Source organism: Odocoileus virginianus, chromosome 17 (genome assembly GCF_023699985.2).
Source record: "Odocoileus virginianus isolate 20LAN1187 ecotype Illinois chromosome 17, Ovbor_1.2, whole genome shotgun sequence".
Taxonomy (NCBI): Eukaryota; Metazoa; Chordata; class Mammalia; order Artiodactyla; family Cervidae; genus Odocoileus; species Odocoileus virginianus.
Genome location: NC_069690.1, coordinates 12,986,025 through 13,009,544, shown reverse-complemented (window position 1 = coordinate 13,009,544; position 23,520 = coordinate 12,986,025). Strand labels below are relative to the sequence as shown.

The 23,520-nt window shown below is 48.0% G+C and overlaps 1 protein-coding gene across 4 annotated transcripts in view; it reads left to right on the top strand.

The window, feature by feature from the left end:
• HNF1B (HNF1 homeobox B) overlaps positions 1-23,520 on the top strand; it is a 61,275-nt gene that overhangs the window by 21,100 nt on the left and 16,655 nt on the right. For 2 of the 4 annotated variants that reach the window (XM_020885205.2, XM_020885203.2), the window contains exons 5-6: positions 16,164-16,324; positions 22,054-22,186. In XM_020885205.2, coding sequence (XP_020740864.1) covers positions 16,164-16,324; positions 22,054-22,186 — 294 coding nt within the window. Of the gene's footprint in view, positions 1-16,163; positions 16,325-22,050; positions 22,187-23,520 lie in introns of all 4 variants that reach the window. The other 2 variants (XM_020885204.2, XM_020885202.2) reach the window with 1 other exon arrangement.

The window sequence follows — 23,520 nt, the reverse complement described above, 5'->3', positions numbered from 1 at the left end:
GTTTGGGTTATTCCTCTTTCCTTCTGTTCCTCTTATCTTTCGATCTTGACTTTGAGACAATTTGAGTAGTTCTACTAGATACTCATCTTGGTGTTTGCAGCAGACTCAGGCTTGCTTCTTGGAGTAACTGGGTCTGAGGAAGGCTTTCCTGCTTCCAGGAAGGACTGCTCTGTGATAGCCATAGGGTGTTTGCAGCACCATGGGCTTCTCCAATGGCTCAGCAGTAAAGCATCCGCCTGCAATGCAGGAGACCCGGGTTCGATCCCTGGGTCAGGAAGATCCCCTGGAGGAGGAAATGACAACCCGCTCCAGTATACTTGCCTGGAAAATCCCACAGGACAGAGGAACCTAGTGGGCTACAGTCCACGGGGTCACAAGGAGTCAGATGTACATGACTGAGTGACTGAGCACACATCCAGTGCCACAGGTTTCAGTGAACTGATGCTAAACAGTGAGAGAAAGCTGGCAAGAACCATGGATGGCCGTGGGGTCCAGGCAGGGTCAAGACCATGTAGCAAATGGTCAGGCACGTAAGATGACCCTGAATTCCCTCCACCTAATAAGGCATTCCTCTCCTTTAAGGAAGGTTGTGAGTACCCTTGCTTGTTGGTAATTAGCCCTGGGAACCTGCCACTTAGAGGGGGTGTGGTGCTTTCCTGGTGGAGGCCAAATCTGAGAAGCTTCGTGACCTTTGTTCTTAGGAAGGAAGCTCCCCAAACTTCAGGGAAAAGAGCAGTAAGAAGGGGTTGGGTGGACACAGTTCCCACAGTGAACACCGAAAACCTCAGATACTCCTGAGGGCTGAATTTCTGGAAGCGACATTCCTCTCCCTGAGCCATCTGCTTTAAGATGCCTCCCTAGCACCCTCTGGTCTGGCTTCAGCAGCCCTGTCCAAAGCACACCTGTGGGAGTTCAGCCACGGAGGAGCTTGACCAGCAAGGCTCAGTCTCTCCAGCTCTTTCGGGTACTCAAGAGATTTCTCAGGACCTGACACGGTGTGTCCCTCCCAAGCTGGAGACACACCATGCATGTAGACGCTCTTTAGTGTCTATTGACTTTCCTAAGGGAAGTCCACATCCCCCAGGCGAGCTGGTCTCAGGCAGCCCCTTTTCAGGACCATGCTCAGAGGGGTGTGTCTGGGTAGCAAGATGTAGCATCCCAAACAAGGTTGGGCTTGAGTTGTGGTTCTGTCACTCTCTGGCCATATGGCCTCAAATGGGTGGCTTAGCCTCTCTGAGCCTTGGTTTCTTCATTTGTTAAATGGGGGTCATAAGATATATCTCCTTCAGGCTATCATGTGAGGCTTAAACATGATAAGATGCATCCAGCACCCCCACATGGTGCTTGACCCGGAAGGAGTTATTGGGTTGACTCAGGTACCCACCCGGGCATCAAGAGAGAGAAAGAGCTTTGGTTCTGCCTGAGTTCTGGACAAGGCTGTGGTTTGCAGTTTCACCCTGGAAGAGTTTCCCTTTTCATGAACCCTGCTAGTCATTTGAGACGTCAGGAAGAATGAAACTCAAGATCTGTGGTTCTCAGATCTGCTTCCCAGGCCACATCAAAGGCGTCTGGGGAACTTATTATTATAAAAGGTACCTATGTCTCTGGGGCTTCCCAGATGGCTCAGTGGTAAAGAATCTGCCTGCCAATGCAGGAGATGCAGGAGATGCGGGTTCGATCCCTGGGTGAGCCCTGGAAGAGGAAAGCCATCTCATCCCACCCAGCTTTCTTGCCTGGAAAATTCTATGAACGGAGGCATCTGGTGGGCTGCAGTCCATGGGGTCGCAAAGAGTTGGACACGACTAAGCAACTGAAAACATGCACCGACCCCCATCAACACCTTTTAGAGTCAGAATATGGAATAAGTACTCAGGCAAGGGAAGTTTCAACAAATCCCTAAGAAATGTGGGTGGATAGTCAGGGCTGGACATCACAGGCTAGATGGGGCAAGGCTGCAGTCTAAAGGGGTTGGCGGCAGTCCTGAAGGTCTCCTGTCGAAGTAGAAGAGGTGAGAGAGCTGGTCTGAGGGCCCTAGACTAGGATCCAGGAGCCCCGAGGCGCTGAGGAGCAGGGGTGACCTTGGGCCGATCATTTAACATCTCAGGGATTCTGGCCGATGAGACCTTTCAGCTCTGACAGGTTATTTGGAGATTGGGGCTCCAGGGCTCTGCTGTTTGAAGTTGCAGAGGGAGTTTTGCCATTGTGATATTTTTTTGTTAAGCTCATATCTGCCTCTCCCCCTCCTGGTCACCCTCACTCCCTTTCTCCTTCCCCATTTCAGGAACTGTGTGCCTTCCACCTTTATTAGGGACCATTAGAGCTTTACAGCTCCAGCAGATTGGGTGGGGCCAGTCACAATAAACAGATTTATAATGGGTATAAACGAGACACCTATAACTGCTGAAAATTAACACTTTCAGGGCCTTTGAGTGGCAGCGTGCCTGCCCAAGCCTCTGGCCCTGCCCACTACAGGGGGCATCTTCTCAGTCGGCACCTGTTGGATCGGGCTGGCCATGAGGCCCAGTAAGTCCTTGCTTAGCAAGGATGGAATACCTCTGGACAGCATCTCCCATTTGTAAAACATCAGTTTGCATGGTGGATACGAAAAAGGAGCTTCATTTATCTCAGGATGTCTTAGGGATGGAAACAGAAATGAGCCTTTTCCTCCTTCTTTTTGAGACTCGTATTTCCGGGTGGAGTGTAAGGTTTGCATTCCTACCTGTCAAAGACAGAGAAAGACGCCGAGTCAGTCTTACTCTCACCACGAAGAAGGTCGTCCCTGAACACGCTAAAAATCCATCTCACCCAGGAGGGAGAGAGACAGATGATGAGCTTAACATGTATTCCGAGTGAGAGAAACGTGGGCGGTGCTGACAGCTAAGCCCGAGTTGGCTTTTTTCACCAATGAGTTTCCAGCCCACAGCCCCATGCCTGGCACATGGTACATCTTCCATGTATTAATGGACTGACAGTATCTCTTATGGAGAGCTTCCTATCCAAAAGCTTCATGCGTAAATGCCTTGCTTTATAAGTCTCTTATTCACTTTCAAGCTGAACATGGAATTACTTTCATTCTATACATAACATACGTACATATTATTGCGTAAAGCATATTCTCCCCTTTCTAGAAATGACGTCATTTAGCTCCACCTCCATGAATACTGCTTAAGTACGCTGCTGCTGCTGCTGCTAAGTCGCTTCAGTCGTGTCTGACTCTGTGCAACCCCATAGACAGCAGCTCACTAGGCTCCTCCGTCCCTGGGATTCTCCAGGCAAGAATACGGGAGTGGGTTGCCATTTCCTTCTCCAGTGCATGAAAGTGAAAAGTGAAAGTGAAGTCGCTCAGTGGTTCCCAACTCTTAGCCACCCCAGGCTCCTCCATCCATGGGATTTTCCAGGCAAGAGTACTGGAGTGGGGTGCCATTGCTAACTTAACTATACAGTTCACCCAAAAAAATCACTCAATGTTAAACACTACCAGAAAGCTTTCAAAGAACTTGTTATTATTCTTTCTCCCTTAAGCTTCTCCTAGTTTGGTGTACTAGATTACTAGTTCAGTTTAGTTCTACTAGATGACTTCCTTTTTAAAGAAAACTTGTATTGGAGTGTAGTTGATTTATAACGTTGTGTTAGTTTCACATGTACAGCAAAGTGACTCAGTTATATATACATGAAAAAGTGAAAGTGAACGTCGCTCAGTCATGTTGTGTCCAACTCTTTGCGATCCCGTCGGCTATACAGTCCATGGAATTCTCCAGGCCAGAGTACTGGAGTGGGTAGCCGTTCCCTTCTCCAGGGGATCTTCCCAACCCAGGGATTGAACCCAGGTCTCCCGCACTGCAGGAGGATACATATCTATTCATTTTTGTAGATTCTTTTCCCATTTAGCCCATTACAGAGTACTGAGCGGGGTTCCCTGTGCTAAGCAGTAGGTCCTTATTAGTTATCTGTTCTACATATAGTAGCGTGTATTCGTCAGTCCCAATCTCCCAGTTTATCCCTCCCTCCCACCCCTGGTGACCATAAGTTTGTTGTCTACATCTGTAACTCTATTTCTGTTTTGTAGGTAAGTTCATTTGTACTCTTTTTTTTTTTAAGATTCCACATATAAGTGATATCACATGATACGTGTCTTTCTCTGTCCGACATACTTCACTCTAGATTACTCCCCTTTATCATCTCTTACCAGCATCCCTTGGGGCAAGAAAGAGCAAGAATCATTCTTCCTGAGTTTCCATTGAGTAACTGAGGTCTAGAAAAGGGATTGGACTTACTGCCTAGCTGTCATCTGGAGAGACAGTAAGGAAACTAAGCAGTTATCAGGTCTCGGGGTGCTCCCTAAGCACATTACTGGTTCTCCGGGTCAGTGGAAGCCAGTGATCATCCACGTTCCGTGGTCTCAGGGCCCAACACCTGCTGCTGCCTGGTCCAGCATCCGCGAGCCTGCTGGGTGATCTGGGGCTGTCTGTCGCTGATGATGGTGATGATGGTGATGATGATGATGATGACAATGATGCTGGAGCTGCCCTCCACGACAGTGAGAAAGAGGCTAGGGTCTGGCCAGGCAAGCTTCCCATAATGAGGCAGTTCTGACACTTGCCAGGCCTCCAAGGATCTTCTTCTCCGGTATCACCTCCCAGTAGGGTCCTGCGTATGAATAGGTCGCAGTGGAAAACCTCTCTCTTCTAAGGCAGTTTTATTAGCCCTTCAGTCACAATACAGATGTCTGTTTATGGGCCCTCACTTTTATGTGGACACCCAGTGGCTCAGTCTGCTGATGACTTTATGGCCCTCCCCATTCCCCAGCCCCACTAGGAGCATCATGATTCTCCCCGTCAGCCCAGCCGAGGGGGCCTTTGTTGCAGCCACATTACCCTGCCAGCAAAGGCAGCCTCTCAGAAAGGAAACCCCAGGAGCCAGACTGCGGCAGGCCTCTGTCTGCCCCCACAGCCTTTAGGCCTAACGATGTCCATCGTTAACCCTTCTTAGCTTTACCTTAGACTCCTCTGGAGAAAAAGCCGTTTGAGTTACCCAGGTTGCCATGGTAAATCCCCAGTAATTGATCCTCCTGACCCCCAAATTAACCCAAGGGGCCTAAAACTGGGTTTTAACATGGCAAGACTAAATTTGGGGCTCCTTCCAGCAGCCTAAACCCTTTAGAAATGGTCAGCCCATGTTAATGGAGGTGCCTATTCCCACCCTGTTAAAGGCCCCCTGTATATGCTTAGGCCTCAAGAGGTAGGGAAGGATGGGAAGGATGGGGGAGGGAGGGATAGTTAGGGAGGTCGGAATGAACATGGACACACTGCTATATCTGAAATGGATAACCAGCAAGGACCTACTGTCTAGCACCAGGAATGCTGCTTAATGTTATGTGGCAGCCTGGATGGGAGGGAGTCCAGGAGAGATGGATACACGTATATGTATGGCTGATCTCATTCAGTGTCCACCTGAGACTGTCACAACATTGCTAATCAGCCATACTCCAATATAAAATAAAAAGGTTTTTTTTAAAAAATGAAGTGGGGAATGGGTAGGCTCCCCACAGGCATCCCACTGGCTCTTTCCACTCTGAATAAAGCACTGTCCAGGGTCTCTGGTGGGAAACGAGAGACCTGCTGTGTCATACTTATTCCTGGGCACCCCCACTTCGCACCTTCCAGCATGAAGTTGTTGAAATGCATCAATGCTCTCTCTCCATTTTGATTATATTTTAATCTCTCTCTCTCTCACTCCCTCTTCTTCCTCCTTAAAAATACATGTGTTCCATCAACCTCAGAAAACCCAAGAGGTTCAGAGGATCAGTTATACCATTGGACTTCTCCCCTGCTTGGTCAGGGTTGAAGGGCGGGTCATGCATTCTTTCATCATGTCCTCTTATCGAGGGCAGAGCATAGTCTGCGCAAGGTTCTGAGGCAGGAGATTGTGGAGAAGACAGACAAGGTCCTGTCCTCATTGGGCTTACATTCCCATGAGAGATGCAGCCAAGCAACAAGAATTGAAACAAAGTCATTTCAGACTATTTATGCATCATCATGGGAGGCTCAGCGTGTGTGTGTATCCTAGGTCGCTTCAGTTGTGTCCAACTCTTTGCCACCCCATGGATTGTAGTCCACCAGGCTTCTCTGTCCATGGGATTCTCCAGGCAAGAATACTGGAGTGGGTTGCCATGCCCTCCTCCAGGGGATCATCCTGACCCAGGGATCGAACCGGTGTCTCATGTCTCCTGCATTAGCAGGCAGGCTGTTTACCACTAGCGCCACCTGGGGAGCCCCGAGATTCTATCTGGGGTCAGTGTGTATCTGGTGTCAATGTGTGGCTTTCAGGGAAGAAGGAGAGCGGTCGGCTTTAGAATAGGTCTTCTTTGCTGGGAGACCCTAGGTAAGAGGTGGTGAAAATGACTTCTTCCTCTTTGAACCTTGGCCTTCCACTCTGTCCAATGGGCATCTGAAACCCACTGAGAAGCAGACCGTGTAAAACACTTACGGTATGAGGACCTCTCAGCTTCTTGAGGGTTAGCCCGGGTGGCTTCCACCTGTAATTGCATCTCCAGGCTGCCGGGTTCACTGCAAACCCCCTGGTGTTTGCCGGCAGAAACCCTCTGTCTGCTAAGGGGCAGGCGTGGTGGCCAAGCTGGGCTTTGCTCAGACAGGCGAGTTCCTGGCACCTGGTCCACCTCCCCACCTGGGCCATTTCTCAGGTACACATTCACTTCTTTTCTCAGCCAAGATGCTTTTGATAGAAGCCTTTTTCTTTCCTTGGTTACATTTGCTTTGATTTTTATAAGAAAACCAGTTTGTGGGCTTCCCTGAAGTATCACTCAACTTTTACTCCTTGAGTTCAAGAATGTTTACCGTCCCCGCAGGTCTATCTGTGTTTCTCCTCTTTTGAATTGGACTCCTAACTAAGCCACCCAGGGGGAGAAAGAGATCTGGAATTGAAGCCAGCCCCATGTTTAAATTGCTTTCATCTTGCCTCGGATTTTTACTCCCAGGCTTTCAGATTTTTAATTTCCTCAACCCTTGGCAAACATCCATCTGTATCCTCGGAGAGAAGAAAATGTTAATAAGAACCGGCGATGGTCCTGTGTGACCAGTGAGGAAACTGAGGCAGCGATTCCAGCCTCTTGGAAAGTTTTCATTTTTTTGAGTTCTCAGTTTCAAGCCGGGGGAATTGTTGACATTCTTTCATCCCCAAGTGAGTGTCTTAGAAGTTCACCAGCCTGAATAATTTGTGTCTCTGCCTCTCTCCTCAAGAAAGGGAACTCCCCGGGACTTCCCTGGTGGTCCAGTGGCTAAGGCTGAGGTCCCAATGCAGGGGACAAGGATTTGATCCCTGGTCAGGGAACCAGATCCCACATGCCACTACTGAGTTCACTTGCCTCAACTCAAGATCCCGCAGGCAGCAACTAAAAATTAAAAAGTGACTCCTCTTTAGGAAAAGGGGGAGAGGGTTCATAAGGATGCAGCACTGGACCCATCAAGACTGGCTTAATTCCTTTCTGTCGCAGCCACCACCCCCGCCAACCCAATGTGTTTTGACTTCACAGGGAAGACAGCTCTGTCTACTTATAATTGATGGACGTGGTTGTTTCCTTTTTGGAAGAGCTTTCTCCTCTGCACTCTCGCTCCTGCCTGGTTTTTCGATCCCCGTTTCCAGAGCCGACAGGGCCGGGCTGCGCTCTGCGTGAGGTTAGGAACACAGGGGAAGAATGTGTGTGACAGGCCCTGGTCGGTTGAGTAATGTTTACTCTTTTCGTGGCTGGGACGAGCCCTTGAACTGGCAGAGGTCCACCAGCCAGAGGAACATTCCTGCATTATCAGGGATGGGTGATTGGCTTGGAAATGTCAAGGGTGAAAGGCATCCCACCGGATTCTGGGTGCAGCTCACAGACCCCAGGGGATGGGGCCCCCAGGCTTCAGGGTCACATGGGGTCAAGCTGAGCGTCCCACTGCCCAGGAGACCCCACCTCTTGGCTTCTTTCTATAAAAGAACAATTCTGGTGATGCTTTCTAGACTGACACTGCTCTTCTGTTTGCCCAGCATTTTCTTTTCCAGGAAAACCTAGAGATTCCCTAACTTTATTATTTTGGTTTTCTAACTTCATTTTATTCATTTATCATTCTGGCTTCTGAGGAAGGGAGATCTGTATGCCCAGGTTATAGACAAAAATGTGGAGGCCCAGAAACTGATGGGCCTGGAATCATCAGAAAGTCAGAGCAGAGAGACAGAGTATGAGTTTAAAGTGGCTGGACACTGGTGCCCAGTTGATTTCTAGACTTGTGGGGTTGGGGTCTCAACTGGCCTTTTTTTCACCACTGAAAAAAATTGCACTGAGTTTCCCAGGTGGCTCGGTCGTAAAGAATCTGCATGCCAGTGCAGAAGCGGCAGGATACACAGATTTGATCCCCGGGTCAGGAAGATCCCCTGGAGGAGGAAATGGCAACCCACTCCAGTATTCTTGCCTGGAAAATCCCATGGACAGAGGAGCCTGGCAGGCTACAGTCCACAGGGTCACAAAGAGCTGAACAAGACTGAGTGACTCCGTACACACACACACACACAAACTGAAGTGTAAAGCACAAAGTTTTGACAAATGGGAGGAGATGGTCGGGTTAGATCCTGCTGCTGAGTGGACTACACGAGACAGAAGATGGGGGGCCAAGAGCAGAGGAAGACAGCACTTTGCTCTCGCTCATTCCGAGGAGCGTGGAGCACTGGCTCTCTGGAGCCACGAGACTCGGCTTTATGTGTCCAGTCTGGACAAGTCCTGCCTACTGTCTTCCTCATAGAGTTGATGGGATGAAAAATGAATCGTGGAAGGACTTCGCAAATAAAGGGTACGTGGGACAGACAAAAAAAAAATTAAGGATAGTTAATTTACAATTTTGTGTTAGTTTCAGATGTACAGCAAAGTGATTCACTAATGCATATATATATATATATCTTTATCAGTTTTTTCCCCTCTAGGTTATTACAAAATATTGGGTATAGTTCCCTGCACTATTCAGTAGGTCCTTGTTGCTTATCTCTTTTGTGTTTAGTAGTGTGTGTATGTTAATCCCAAACTCCGAAACTGATTTTTGAAACTCATTGAGAACTAGATTAGACACGGAGGGCTCTGTGGGGTAGTTCTAAGCTCCTGAAGCACTGGGATGGAAAGTTCCTGTGGTTAGTTACACCCTAGGCAGCTCCTCCCCAGCCAGGGTCCTCCTGAAGGCAGTTGCATCCATCTTTGAACATAGGGGCACAGTCAGTCCTCTAGAACCCGACATACCCATCATAAAAACCACCGTGCTTTGCAAGGTCACACAATAAAATCTGCAGTGCTTATGGGAGAAAAATGGGGTTAAGGGCACAATACTCAAAAACTTCGTCATGACACCTTTTAAAAAAGATAAGAGTCTAATAAAAAAACATTAGCAGTTTTACACCTGTTAAATGCTTCGGAAATACATAAACGCTGTACAACAGTAAATATGGCACTTTACCTTGAAAAAGTTCTGAAGTTTGCCTATTGAAGTGGGTGTCGGAAGCGGCGAAACTGGTGAACTATTGAGGTGGTGGGCAGAGACTTATCTGAAATCGGAAGGAAAGTTGTAACTTCACATGATGTGGACGGATGTGGCTGTGGCATATGCAGTGAACTGACGTGTTTGAAGGGTGTGAGAGTATGTGTGTGTGTGCATGTGCATTTAGTGTGTTCCTATGTGAATGGATAGACAAGCCCCTACTGTTTAGCGCAGGGAACTCTATTCAATATCCTGGGATAACCCAGAATGGAAAATAATACAGAAAAGAATGTATATATGTATGTAATTAAGTCACTTGGCTGTATAGCAGAAATTAACAGAACATTGTAAATCAATGACACTTCAATTAAAAAAAAAAAGCTGTAAAAAAGACTGTAGGGTTTTTCTATTGTAGCTCCATTCAGCTGGGTGCAGATTTCTGAAATTGATGTTACTTACACTCAAGTTATTCCCTAACATATCAATAGAACTGGAGCCCATTCTTGTGTGTGCGTTAGTTGCTCAGTCGTGTCCAACTCTTTGTGACCCCGTGAACTGTACCCCACCATCAGGCTCCTCTGTCCATGGGATTCTCCAGGCAAGAATACTGGAGTGGGTTGCCATTCCCTTCTCCAGGGGATCTTCCCAACCCAGAGACTGAACCTGGGTCTCCTGCATTGTAGGCAGATTCTTTACCATCTGAGCCACCAGGGAAGCCCAGAGTCAATCCATGCTTCTGTTTAATTTGGCCTTGCCACAAAGCTTGCGAGATCTTAGTTCCCCAATCAAGGATTGAACCCATGCCCTGGGTAGTGAAAGCACAGCGTCCTAACCACTGGACTGCCAGGGAATTCCCCCAACCCACACTTTTAGTACCAATATTAGCACAGCACTGACTGTATTTTGTCCTTCTGCCAGAAGGGATGCTCCCATGTTCCGGGGCTGGGATGCTCAAAGCACCGGAGGGCTTATTCCGTCATTCAGTGAATAATCACACATCAGCTGCTTTGCTAGGCCCTGAGGATGCACGAATGAGTAAAAAGTCATCTCTTTCTTTAAGACAGAGAGAGAAGGAAACACATCATCCGAGCATTTCCGTGCAGGTGACCCGCCTCTGCAGTCAGAGTCACTACTGCGTGTAGAATACAAAGGATGAATCAAGGAGAGCTTCACATAAGAGGTGACATTTAGCCTGCTTAAAGGATGGGACATGGAGAAGAAGGGAAGAGCGTTCCAGGCACAGGGAACAGCATAAACAAAGGCACAGAAGCAGGAGATGGCAGGGTTCTGACATGACTGCCTGGGAAGTGGTGACAGATGATACAAATAAGGCAGAATGGAGTCGTAATGGCCCAATTCTGCCAGTCTCAGGTGTTGGGGCTTTTCCAGGAGGGAGTGAAGAGTAGTGGTCAGTGTCCAAACAGGGCAGTGAGATGGTGCGGTTTTGTTCTAGAAAGAAATCCCAACATGCAGCAATGTGAAGGGTGCCCTGGAGATGGGTGTGGGTGCAGGAATGCAGGGCATGGAGAGGCTGGCTTCTGGAACCATAAGCTTGCAGCCACACTGAATAGAAACCAAGTGATTTGTCTCTGTCCCACGTGCCATTGGCAATTTAGAAACAGCATCATCTCCCATGATGCTGAGTGCCGGAATAGGCAAGAGTAGACAACTCCTCACCAAGGCCTCAGGGATGTCTCTAGATAGCAGCTTTTTGCTGCTGGACACACTTGCTGTGGTTCTTAGGGTCAGTGATGGGGATGTGAACAATTAACTGAATTGAAACCAGTAACTGAGTGGAAAATATGTGGCCACTTTCTGGCCTTCTCATTGTTCCTGTGGGAGCTCTGTGGCTATCTGCCTGGCACCTTTAGCCAGTCACTGTTAAACCAGAGCATCATATGTTCATTTTCAGAGAAGGAAAGATGCCATTCCACTTCTTACAGGCTTCCTGCCATGGTGCCTCGCACAGGATAGGTGCTCAATGAAGTTCTGAGTTCTGTAAACTCAATCTTCCTAAAAATGTCTTTTAAACAAAGACCATCCCCCCACACGAGGAACAGATGTGTCTCAAGTAACTGTTATATGCCAAACATGATCTGGGTAATTTCATACCCGCTAACACATCCAGTCTTTTCCCCAGTGACTGAAGAGATGGCAATCGTTAACAATAAAGAAACCGAAGATCAGAGAGCTTAGTTAAGTAATTCCCCCAAGGTCACACAGCTATTATGTGGCAGAATCAGGATTTAAACCCCGGTCACCTGGCACCAGAGCCTATTGTACTTCGGTTCTCCTTTCGAGCCCTCTTGTGAGTTTGTGAAATACACAAGGACCTGGCCTCTCTATCCTCTTAGAAGAACACATGGCTGGTCTTGCCGGGGTCAGAGACCTTGTGATATACCCTTCACCTCGGCATCCCCTTTTAAGGCGGCTGGCTCATTACGGCCTCCCTCTCAGGAGCCTGAGTGATTGCCAAATCCCTGGTGAGGGAAGCATCAGCAGGAAAGGTTACAGGTGCCTCTGGAGCAGGTTGTTGCAATATTTGATTATCCATTTGGCTGTTACAGAAAAATCCTTAACTGTAATTGATGTTTGTTGCTGTAATAGTATATTGCCTGTATTTCTACCTCTAGTAATGGGCTTTATGTGCTAGATTTTAATATCCTTGAGCCTGGGCAAGTGCACGTGCATGCTAAGATGCTTTGGTCATGACTGATTCTTTGCAACCCTATGGACTGTAGCCCACCAGGCTCCCCCTCTCTATGGGATTCTCCAGCAAGAATACTGGTGGGTTGCCATGCCCTCCTCCAGGGGAACTTGCCGACCCAGGGATCGAACCCTGGTCTGTTATGTTTCCTGCGTTGGCAGGTGGGTTCTTTACCACTGTGCTGTGCTTAGTCACTGAGTCATGTCTGACTCTTTGCGACCCCATAGACTGCAGCCTGCCAGGCTCCTCTGTCCGTGGGATTCTCTAGGCAAGAATACTGGAGTGAGTTGCCATGCCCTCCTCTGGGGTCTACCGCTAGTGCCACTAGTGGTAGAGGTATTTCTACTTCTAGTAATGGGCTTTATGTGCTACATTCTAATATCCTTCAGCCTGGGCAAGTGCACAAGTCTTTTTAAAAGAAACATGGTTTCCTTGCACAGAACTGATCAGTTTTGAGAGATCATAAATGCCCTTAAAGTGGTCTTTGTAGGTGTGAAACAAATGGTGAGTCTTTGAACTGGTCCCTCTTAGCAGTGGGTTTCTGGAAGCTCAGACAGTAAAGAATCTGCCTGCAGTACAGAAGACCCAGGTTCAATCCTTAGGTTGGCAAGATCCCCTGGAGAAGGAAGTGGCAACCCACTCCAATACTCTTGCCCAGAGAGTCCCATGGACAGAGGAGCCTGGTGGCGGGCTACAGTCCATGGGGTTGCAAAGACCTGGACACGACTGAGTGACTAACACTCTCACTCTTAGTATATGGTATTGAAATAAGTCTGCTTAATTTATCAGGTCGTGTTCATGCTCTGATTTTATATACTTGTATGTCAACAGACATTGTGATACTTGAAAAAAAATCACCTGCTTCCCACCCCACTTTGCAGTGATAAAAGCCCCCGCCCCCCTCCCCAAAGCAGGCAGTCCTCTGACTGAGAGCTGAAGCGGGGCTGGAGCTAGCCCAATACACTGATGGCAGAGCTGAGCTCAAGACAGAGATCCCCTAGTCCCCAACCAGACACCGTCTCTTAATCGGAGGTCGTTCAAGGAGGGTGCGGAGCTCTAGGCCCATCTGCCTTTGGAGAGAGCATCTCCCTGTTACATTTCTCCCATAGTGAAGTTCTGCTAGGGGAGAAGACAAGGACGGCAGGGCGCCGCAGCCTTGGGCTCTGCCGCCTGGATTCTAACACATGGCTCTCGCCTCCCTCCTGCCAGGCTCCCATGTAAAGCAGGCTTTTGTTTCCTGTGGATACCTTTGGTTAATTATTTTTAAATAAATAATTACGTAGCCTGGGGGTAGGGGAGAAGTCTCCCCACGACCCATATTTGATTGTCTGAGGACTGGCCCTCTGTCTTCAGCCAAATTAAATAGGGGGAAGTGAGCGTCTGTTTGACTTGAGACCCAATCGATGATGGGGACAAGCTGGGAGGTGAAAACACGCCTGACTCCCAGCGTTATCACCACACTCTCAGGAGCAGAGCATCTTGGGGAGGTAAATAGCTGGCCAGGGAGTCAGAGGAAGTGGGAGAAAAGCAGGCTGAAGTCCATTTTCTCTGAAAGGAAAGAACAAGAGGGCAGGGGCCAGGTCTCCCTCCCAAGTTGCTTCCAGGACCAAGCATCAGTGATTACAGCAGAATCGGTTTCTTTGGAATGATTCTCTGTGGGAAGGCAATTCCATTCAGGACTTAGAATCTACCCTCCATTGTCCAGAATTCTGGAGTCTTAGTACAAATATCTTGGAGTCCACACCTACACCAGCTCCCTCCCTGCAGGATCCCGAGCCGTGGATGCTGTTTATTTGGCATTGTATGAGGTGTTTCCTAGATGTTATTTCTGATCCAGACTAGCCATATTAAGGAAGCGATCTCTTCACTGTACAAGAGGAAACTGAACCACAGAGAGAGAAGTGATTTCCCCAAGATCCCACATCTGTTAAGCGCAAAGTCAGGATTGAAACCCGAGTTTGTCCTGCTGCAGAGCACACGATCTTCCCATTAGCCCCTCTCGTTAGAAAACCCTTCCTTTTACTGATTTGAAATCTGCCTCCCCGCTTTTCCGGTGGACCCCACGGCCTTCTGAGATCACTTCTGATCTCTCTTCTCCTAGGTAAGCATCCTGCTGGGAACCCAGGGGCAGATATGAGCGGAGCCAAAGGACCTAATTTAACCCAGTGGGGTGGAGTAGAGGGTAGTGGCGATGAGACCTAGGAACTGCAGATGGGTGCAGAGGAAGACAGACAGGACGGGGCAGGCAATGTTGGTTTGGAGACATGGAGGTCTTCCTTTACTCCTTTGAACTTCATGGCTCCTGTTCCCCCTAAAATATAGTGCCCCAGCCCTATAACTACTGAATTCCAGTGTTGTCCTGCTGCCGACACCGCCCCATCAGCAGCCCCTTGAATCAAAGGAAACAACGCACAGAAGAAGCCCACACACGGAACACGCATCAAACCACTTTGTAGCCCAACAAGCTGCTCTTGAAGGTTAGACTCCTGCCCCAGCATGTGTTTGCTTTCTCCCCACCCTTCTTAAGCTCTAGGTCATTTCAGCCTTGGGGAACGTCCTTCGAACAATCCAAGGAAAACTGGCTTGGGTCTCCTCTTGGCAAGCTCCGTCTTGGTGAATTACAGGCTACTGGTTATGGCAGCCCTGCCTGGCTCCCAGGGGGACTTTTGTAGCCTCCTTGAGCAGGTGGGGCTCCCCTGGGGGGCTGGAAGCAGGGCAGGGGATGTGTGGACCAACAGAACTTGGATGCTTGATGCAGTGATGTTTCATCCTGGGGAACTGGGCAGAAGGAGAAATGAAGGAGAAGTTGGCCCTCCGTGCCAAATGATTCCTTAGGCATTTGGTCTCTGTCTCTTGCAGGTAGGAACTGGGTCCCCTAAACCTTTCTGTCAAATCCAAGGCAGAAAATAAGCACACAGTCTTTCTCAGCTTTGAGCTTAGGGCAGGATGGCCCAGCTTCCCCCTCGGCTTTGTCTCTGGCTGTTTCACGGGCACATCAAACAGGACTTGAACTCTGCACACTGGACCCAGGTTCTCTTCCTCCTTCAGCTTCCTCCATTCGCCAGGTTTCTGTCCAGCACTGTCGCTTTCCTGAGCACAGACTCGCATTTTGGTTCCTGAGCGAGAGGGAGAGTCAGAGCAGCGAGGCTGTACATATGCTTGCTTCTCCCCTCCCTTGCAGACCAAACAGCAGTGGTCTACTGGGCATTCACTTCCTGCCCCACCTCCAGGCAGACACGCCTTCCCCTGGGCCCTGGAAGTCAGCCAAAAGGGACCCCACTGAAGGAATGTGAGTTCCAGGACCAGAGTCCTAGCTACAGCCCTGGCTCCATCCTGCTCTGCTGGTGTCCCCTCGGTCACTGGGGCTTGGCCAGAATGGTGGTACACAGAATGATGCATTTTCTTGTGGCTCTTATGAGGGTCCCGGCTTCCCTGACAGCTCAGCTGGTAAAGAATCCGCCTGCAATTCAAGGGACTCCAGTATTCTTGGGCTTCCCTTGTGGCTCAGCTGGTAAAGAATCTGCCCGCAATGCAGGAGACCTGGCTTCAATCCCTGGGTTGGGAAGATCTCCTGGAGAAGAAAAGGGCAACCCACTCCAGTATACTTGCTTGGAAAATTCCACAGATAGAGGAGCCCAGCAGGCTAGAGTCCGTGGAGTCGCAAAAGAATCAGAAACGACCTAGGAACTAAACAACAACAACCAAGAGAGTACGGCAAGGAACCAAACAATACAGATTAAAAACATGCTGCCCTCATGGAGCTTCCATTCCAGACTTCAAGCAGAGGTCAAGCAACCTCTGCCCTAGACAACGACAGCTGATATGTCTCATAGACAGACAGGGGAAAGAAGGCAGTGTCTTCCCTCGCCGTCTACCCTAGAAAACAAGTGACCCCGGGTCGGGCGGCACTAATACTCCGCTGTTGGGTCTGCCTTCTTTTGCAGGAGTGCGCTACAGCCAGCAGGGAAGCAATGAGGTCACTTCCTCCTCAACAATCAGTCACCATGGCAACAGCGCCTTGGTGACCAGCCAGTCGGTTTTACAGCAAGTCTCTCCAGCCAGCCTGGACCCGGGCCACAATCTCCTCTCACCTGATGGTAAAATGGTGAGTACACCTGGGCCATTGTAGCTCTGGCGCTGATAAGATAAGAGGCAAAACAAACACAACTTCTCACAAGGCCTGCCTGAAACAATGAACCGTTGTAGCCCCACGGGGGAAAATGGGGGCCGGCCAGAGTTGGAACGGAAAGGTAGAGCCGGTGACCCAGCCTCCGGCGGGTGGAAGAGGTGTTCGGTTTGAACCCAGCCAATAAATCTGACAGAGCCCTGCTCTCATTTTATTGATTGAATGCCTCATAAAGGAGCAAGCCGGGTGGGACCCTGTTTGTTTTGGGGCTGCCAGTGACATTTAAGTTGATAAAATGTTCATTCATCCCCACCACCCCCCAACCAACCCAGGGCCTCCAAAGCCAGATTTTTTAACCCAGAGAGCACCTCACTTTGAAACAAGCCCCCCCCCCCCCCCCCCCCCAACACTCCCCTGATGCTGCCCAAGAGGGTGAGTGAAGTCCGGATTGAGTGGGTGGTGGGAGGTGGCGAAGCTTCTGGCCCAGGGGTTTTGAAGGACCCTGGGCGGCAGTGAAGATCATAGCACAAAACGGTGGGTAGGGTGGGGCAGTGCTTATTGTTGGAGGGGAGTGGGAAACACCGACTTTGAAGTTTGCAATGACCGGGTTCCAATCCCAGCTCCGGCACTTAATAGCCGTGTAGCCTTGGCCAGGTTCTAAGCTCTTTCTTTCTCGTCTATAAAACGTGGGTAATAACACTAGGGTTGTTGGCGGAACAAATGTGATAACATGAGAGGTACTCAGCACTGCGTTTGGGACGGTAAATACTCAGTGAATGACAGCATGCTGGTTCTTAGGTGAATATCAGTATTATTTTCCCCTCAATGACGTGTCCCCTAGCGGTCACCACAGCCCACCCTCAGATGTCAGCTGAACACCCCGGTGAGGAATAGTCTAGTTGATGCTGAATTTTCAAGGTTCTAAGCCACAAGGGACAGCAGCGCACCCTGGGGAGGGTGGCTTCCGAGACAACACGAGCGTGACGACACGGGGAAGGGGAGGACGTGGAAAACTTGATTCTTCGGGTCATGCTCTGTGTCCCAGGGGAGGGAGGAGCTGCGGATTCCTGGCTTCCAAGCCCGAGGTGGAGCCCTGTAACCCTCAAGGTGTCTGACCCAGAGGCAGGTGGGGGCCGGGGTGGGGGGCGGGGCAGGGAGCCGATGCCGTTTTAGACCTTGACGTGTGCATCGTGTAGGCAACACAGGTATGGTGAGTCACAGGTGACTGAGTCCCCAGCTCCCTGGAGGAAAAACAAAGTGTAGTTTCCGAGGGGAGTGCCAACTCTAGTCTGGGGACCTGAACCCATGGCTTCCTGGTCCTGGGCTCTGCAACAGGAGACAAAAGATGCTCCCATGGGAGGCATTTTGCAGCCTCCTCATCCCTTAAGCTTCTTTGGCTGCCTCGTGAGACCCAAGGATTGCCCAGACTTCTCTAGAGGAGACGGGGCGGGGGGCCTTGAGGAAGAGATCGTGGCTTCCCAGTGGAGGACATCTGGAGGGAGACCTCTCCTGTTGCTTGAAGGCCCTTGGTGTTTCCCTGTGAGCCCTTCTTTCCTTCCTCCTGAGAAGCAAACGGCCTCACCCAGGCTGGGGCGCCCCACAGGCAGCCTCAGGACACGCTCCTTTCTTCCTCTTCTGCTCGACAGCGCCCTGATGGGCAGTCTGTTATTGGATTGATGATTGACCAGGACAGCACTCCTCACCGTTAGCAAACACCTGGAAGCTTGTTTGCAGCGACCAGCTTTTCACTAGTTTCCAACACCCTGGCTCGTATGTTATGTCACTATCGCTGGATGCCCAAATTCAGAAGTCTGTTTTTGGTTAATATGTAACAAGCCCATCACAAATCTTGGTCCACCAAAGACAGAAGTGGAGAGTATGGTTAAAAATAACCCCGGCAAGGGGACCAGTGTGCCCACGTCTTGGGCTGTGTTGTTTATCAGCCGAAGGATGGACGTTGCCTAATTTCAGTTTCCTCATCTGGAAAATGGGGGCTAACCATGCCTGCGTCACCAGGGTGATGCGAGGATCGCCTGTAATTCTGCTGTTTGGGGGGTGAGCCCCAGCCAGGGAATGATAGTCCCTGTGTGCTGACTTCAAGTAGAATGTGCATTTGAAGTCATCCCCCAGGGATTGGTTTTGGAAACAAGGGTGACCCATTTGAGCTTTCTTTCGCACTCCAGGGACCCCATCCCATTCTGGAGTGGTACACACCCGCAAAGCGCTGGCCAGCTTTCAGGTTGCAGTCTGTGCGTGTCGAACCTTGCGTTTTAGAAAAGCCCACGCTGGATGCTCTCACGGCATCAAAGCAACAGACCCCCATGGTGAAAAGCTCAGCCCGAGAGGCAGATCGCCTGCTCTTCGTGGCCACTCTGCCACTTGCGCACATTTCTTAATTCCTCCAAACTTCCGTTCCCTTGTCTGCAAAGGAGGGGTAACAGTATCAACTTTGTAGGCAGTAGGCATGTGAAGCACATGGCAAAGGACAGCAGAAGGCAACGCTGATGCCATCCAAACTCTCCAGATCACCCTGTGAGGATGGTGACTGATACTCTTGGCAGCTCTCTGTCTTCCATCAGTCCTGGAGGCAACGAGGTGATGGTCGCATTTTATTCACTTTTTTAATCTTTTTTTTTTATATGGATCATTTTTAAAGTTTTTATTGAATTTGTTATCTTATCAATTTTTTTTTTTTTTTGCCTCGAGGCATGTGGGATCTTAGTTCCCCGACCAGGGATGGAACCTGCAACCCCTGCATCAGAAGGTTTAGTCTTAACCACTGGACCACCAAGGAAGTCCCAATGGTTGCATTTTAGAGTAGGAAGAAGCTTGACCAAGGTGACCCAAATAGGAAGGAGATAGAATTTGGGGTTGAGCAAAACTCGGTTTGAATTCTTGCTTCCTTGCTTACTAGTCAGGTGACACAGAGCTACTCTCTCGACTCTTTTGAGGCTCAGTTTACTTAATCTGTGGCAGTGGTTTAGTTGCTCAGTCATGTCCAACTCTTGCCACACCATGGACCGTGGCCTGCCAGGCTTCTCCGTCCATGGGATTCTCCAGGCAAGAATACTGGAGTGGGTTGCCATTCCCTTCTCAGGGGATCTTCCCAACCCAGAGATTGAACCCTGGTCTCCTGCATTGCAGGCAGATTCTTTACAGACTGAGCCACACGGGAAGCCCTTCTTAATCTGTAAAACAGGGCAATAATCATAATGCCTTCCTATATGTGTCCTTATCTGTTGAGGACAACCAGTGAAGCACTTTAGAAACCTTAAAGCTGGGGGCGGGGCACAGAGGCTCAAGAAGGAGTGGCTATATGAGTACTTACAGCTGAATCACGTTGTTGTGCAGCAGAAACCAACACACCATAGTAAAGCAATTATCCTCCAATTGAAAATAAAATTCTGCTTTACGTGAATGATTTAAAGAAAAGAAACACTAAAGCCATACACACTTTAAGTTGTTTTTATTATTGGCACCCACTTTTCTCTTTCACCATTGAAACCAAACATTGAAATGGCAGAGATTACTGTCACTCCATTGACTTTCTGCAAAGGACTGCATTACTCAAGAGAGTCTGAAGGCAGGTCACTGATTTTTTTTTTTTTTAATGACTCTGACATTTTGAAAAACAAGTCCGGCAAACAAGCTGGTTCTCTCTTGTTTGATGTGGTCAGAATTCCTTCTTGGTCACGTGACCCCTAACTCACAACGTGATGCTCATTTTAAAAACACAAACAAATCTGTTTGGGTTTTTTTCTTTCTCTCTTTTTCAAATTCACTTGGGAAGCTATGGGATTGATCAGAAGGGCAAGCAGGAGATAGTGTCTTCCAGGGGTACTGGTGTGAGAGCTATAATCTGAGGAGCTCTGGGTCACAAGGAAAAGGCAACTCAAACATCTGATGTATGTATCCCAACCCTAAGCCACCTGTGAGCATTCCTGGTGCCATCAAGAATGTCTGGGTTAGTTCAGAATGAGGGGGGAACAGTCCTTTCTTAGTAATTTTAAAATTATGTTGAAACCACAAAAAGTAAGCTACTTAATCATGAATAAAAGTATGTTGTGTGTATGTGTGTGTTGTGTGTGTGTAAAACTGAAAGTTCCTTATAATTCATGGGGAAATAGTGGAAGTGTTTCTAATAACATAGAATCAAATTAAGCATGTCTATTACATCTGTTACTGGTAATACTATTCAGAAAGTTCTAACCCATGCAATATGACACATAGACATATTACCACTAGCAAGGAGGAGAGACCTTTTTAGCATTATATGCTTGTAATGCCATTATATATACACTTGGGAAAATGACAGTTATTAAGGAAAAGACAGTATTAGGAATAAATGAAAGGATTCAATCCTTAATAAAAGGAATCAGAGTGGCCTTGGATAAAATACACAAAACTCAGTAGCTTTCTCTTACTAATCTGTCATTAAAATATAATAAAACAGTGTGGGAGTACCTGGGACCAAGCCTTATTTAGTAGCTTTGTCATTACGATAGTGGCTCCTTGAAAGAAAAAAAAAAAGGAGGGGGGTTGTTTGTTTGTTTTTAATGTATAGTAGAGATTTGTTTTTAATGTATAGTAGAGATTTGGGAAAAGTAGAGAAGCCCAATAATGGATAATGACTGATCTCCCCCAGACAGACCTTAGTAATAATTGCAGGGGAAAAAGCCCTCTATAAAAAGTAAGATCTTGAATTTTAGAGTCAGACAGACCTAGGTTTGAATACCAGAGGTGTCATTTATTAGGTTGTTGGTTCTCAGGCAATATGCATGTATACTCTGAGCCTGTTTTTCATTCGTGAAATGGGAGTGACAGAAGCATCTGCCTCATGGGTATAGTGAGGTTTGTGAGTTAATACATGAGTAGTGTTTCCCAGATCCTCTACTCAGTGAAAGCTTCCATGCACTCTGGGCCCTAGACGTGGGCCCTAATCTGCTACACTTGGGAATCCCAGGGCATTTCTCTAGTTATTATTTGTAGCAATCATGTATTTTTAGCACCAATCATATAGACAGCATAGAGCAGAACAGAGGATGCTTTTTTTCCCTTTTTTTATCCATTTTTAATTTTACTTTTTAAACTTTTTTATTTTACATTGAAGTACAGCCAGTTAACAATGTTGTAACAGTTTCAGGTGGATAGCAAAGGTGCTCAGCCATACATATCCATGTATCCATTCTCCCCCAAACTCCTCTCCCATCCAGACTGACCGATGACATTGAGCAGAGATCCCTGTGCTGCACGGTAGGACTTTGCTGGTTATCCATTTTAAATAGAGCAGTGTGTACATGTCCATCCCCAACTCTGTAACTGTCCCTTCCCAGCATCCTCCCCTCCTGAAAACCATAAGCTCATTCTCCAAATCTGTGAGTCTGTTTCCAGAACCATTTCCAACATGAACCAGTGACAATCATATCATACACATGGGCTGAAGAATCTCTAAGGCAGGCTAGTGACTCAAAGGGAGTCAACAAAAATGCACACGAGGGAAGGGATTATGGTCAATATTACTTACCTCTCTCTCGGTATCTAGAACAGTGCCTGTCCCTCAGCTGGTGCTTAATAATTGTTACTGAATGAATGCATGAATGCACCAGTGAGTTAGCTGTGCCAAGGAATTGCTAAGTGATGTCATTTTGGACACTGCTCTTCGCAACCTGGGTTCCACTCATGCTGCTCTTGTTTTTTCTCTCCAGCAGATCACAGTCTCGGGAGGAGGTTTGCCCCCTGTCAGCACCTTGACGAATATCCACAGCCTGTCCCACCACAATCCCCAGCAATCTCAAAACCTCATCATGACCCCCCTCTCTGGAGTCATGGCCATTGCACAAAGTAAGCTCTATTCTTGGTCAGAAAACTTGGGGGCAGGGAGGAGTGCTTTGGGAAATGAGTCAACCTGATTTAAAAAAACAAAAACAGTAAAAAAGACATTCTTCCAACTCATCCACCACTTACAGATTTGATTCAACTCATTTCGTTCCTTATCTTTCTCTTCAAGATTTGGATTGTTCAGCCTAAAATTAGAAGAAATTAGGGAATGGAGTTGAATCTGGGTCATAGCTCGCCAGCTGTGTGTCTTGGGTCAAATCATTGCATCTTTATGAGAGTCAGTCTTCTCATCTGTAAAATGGGTTGTTGGGACAATCCAATGACTGGGTATGTAGACATGCTTGTACGTTGATAAAGTATGAATATGTATAATATTGTAGCTTATATTTTTGTCCAGTGTTCATTCCTATCCCTGAGTATGTGGTGGGTTTTCCAGGAGGTTGGGTTGTGCTGATTTTTCTTTGTATTGTTTGAGGTAGAGTAAGACATGAGGTGGAGTAAGACTTGATGAAAGTGAAAGAGGAGAGTGAAAGAGTTGGCTTAAAACTCAACATTCAGAAAACTAAGATCATGGCATCTGGTCCCATCATTTCATGGGAAATAGATGGGGAAACAGTGGAAGCAGTGTCAGACTTTATTTTTGGGGGCTCCAAAATCACTTCAGATGGTGATTGCCGCCATGAAATTAAAAGACACTTACTCCTTGGAAGGAAAGTTATGACCAACCTAGATAGCATATTAAAAAGCAGAGACATTACTTTGCCAACAAAGGTCTGTCTAGTCAAGGCTATGGTTTTTCCAGTGGTCATGTATGGATGTGAGAGTTGGACTGTGAAGAAAGCTGGGCACCGAAAAATAGATGCTTTTGAACTGTGGTGTTGGAGAAGACTTGAGAGTCCCTTGGACTGCAAGGAGATCTAACCAGTCCATCCTAAAGGAGATCAGTCCTGGGTGTTTATTGGAAGGACTGATGCTGAGGCTGAAACTCCAATACTTTGGCCACCTGATGCGAAGAGTTGACTCGTTGGAAAAGACTCTGATGCTGGGAGGGATTAGGGGCAGGAGGAGAAGGGGACGACAGAGGATGAGATGGCTGGATGGCATCACCGACTCGATGGACATGAGTTTGAGTAAACTCCAGGAGTTGATGATGGACAGGGAGGCGTGGCGTGCTGCAATTCATGGGGTCTCAAAGAGTCGGACATGACTGAGCAACTAAACTAAACTGAACTGAAGACATGAGGGGCTCCCTTCTTTTTTTTTAAATATAAGATTTAGTAATTGATTGATCTTATTTTGGACATGCCCCCATGACATGGCATGTGGGATCTTAGTTC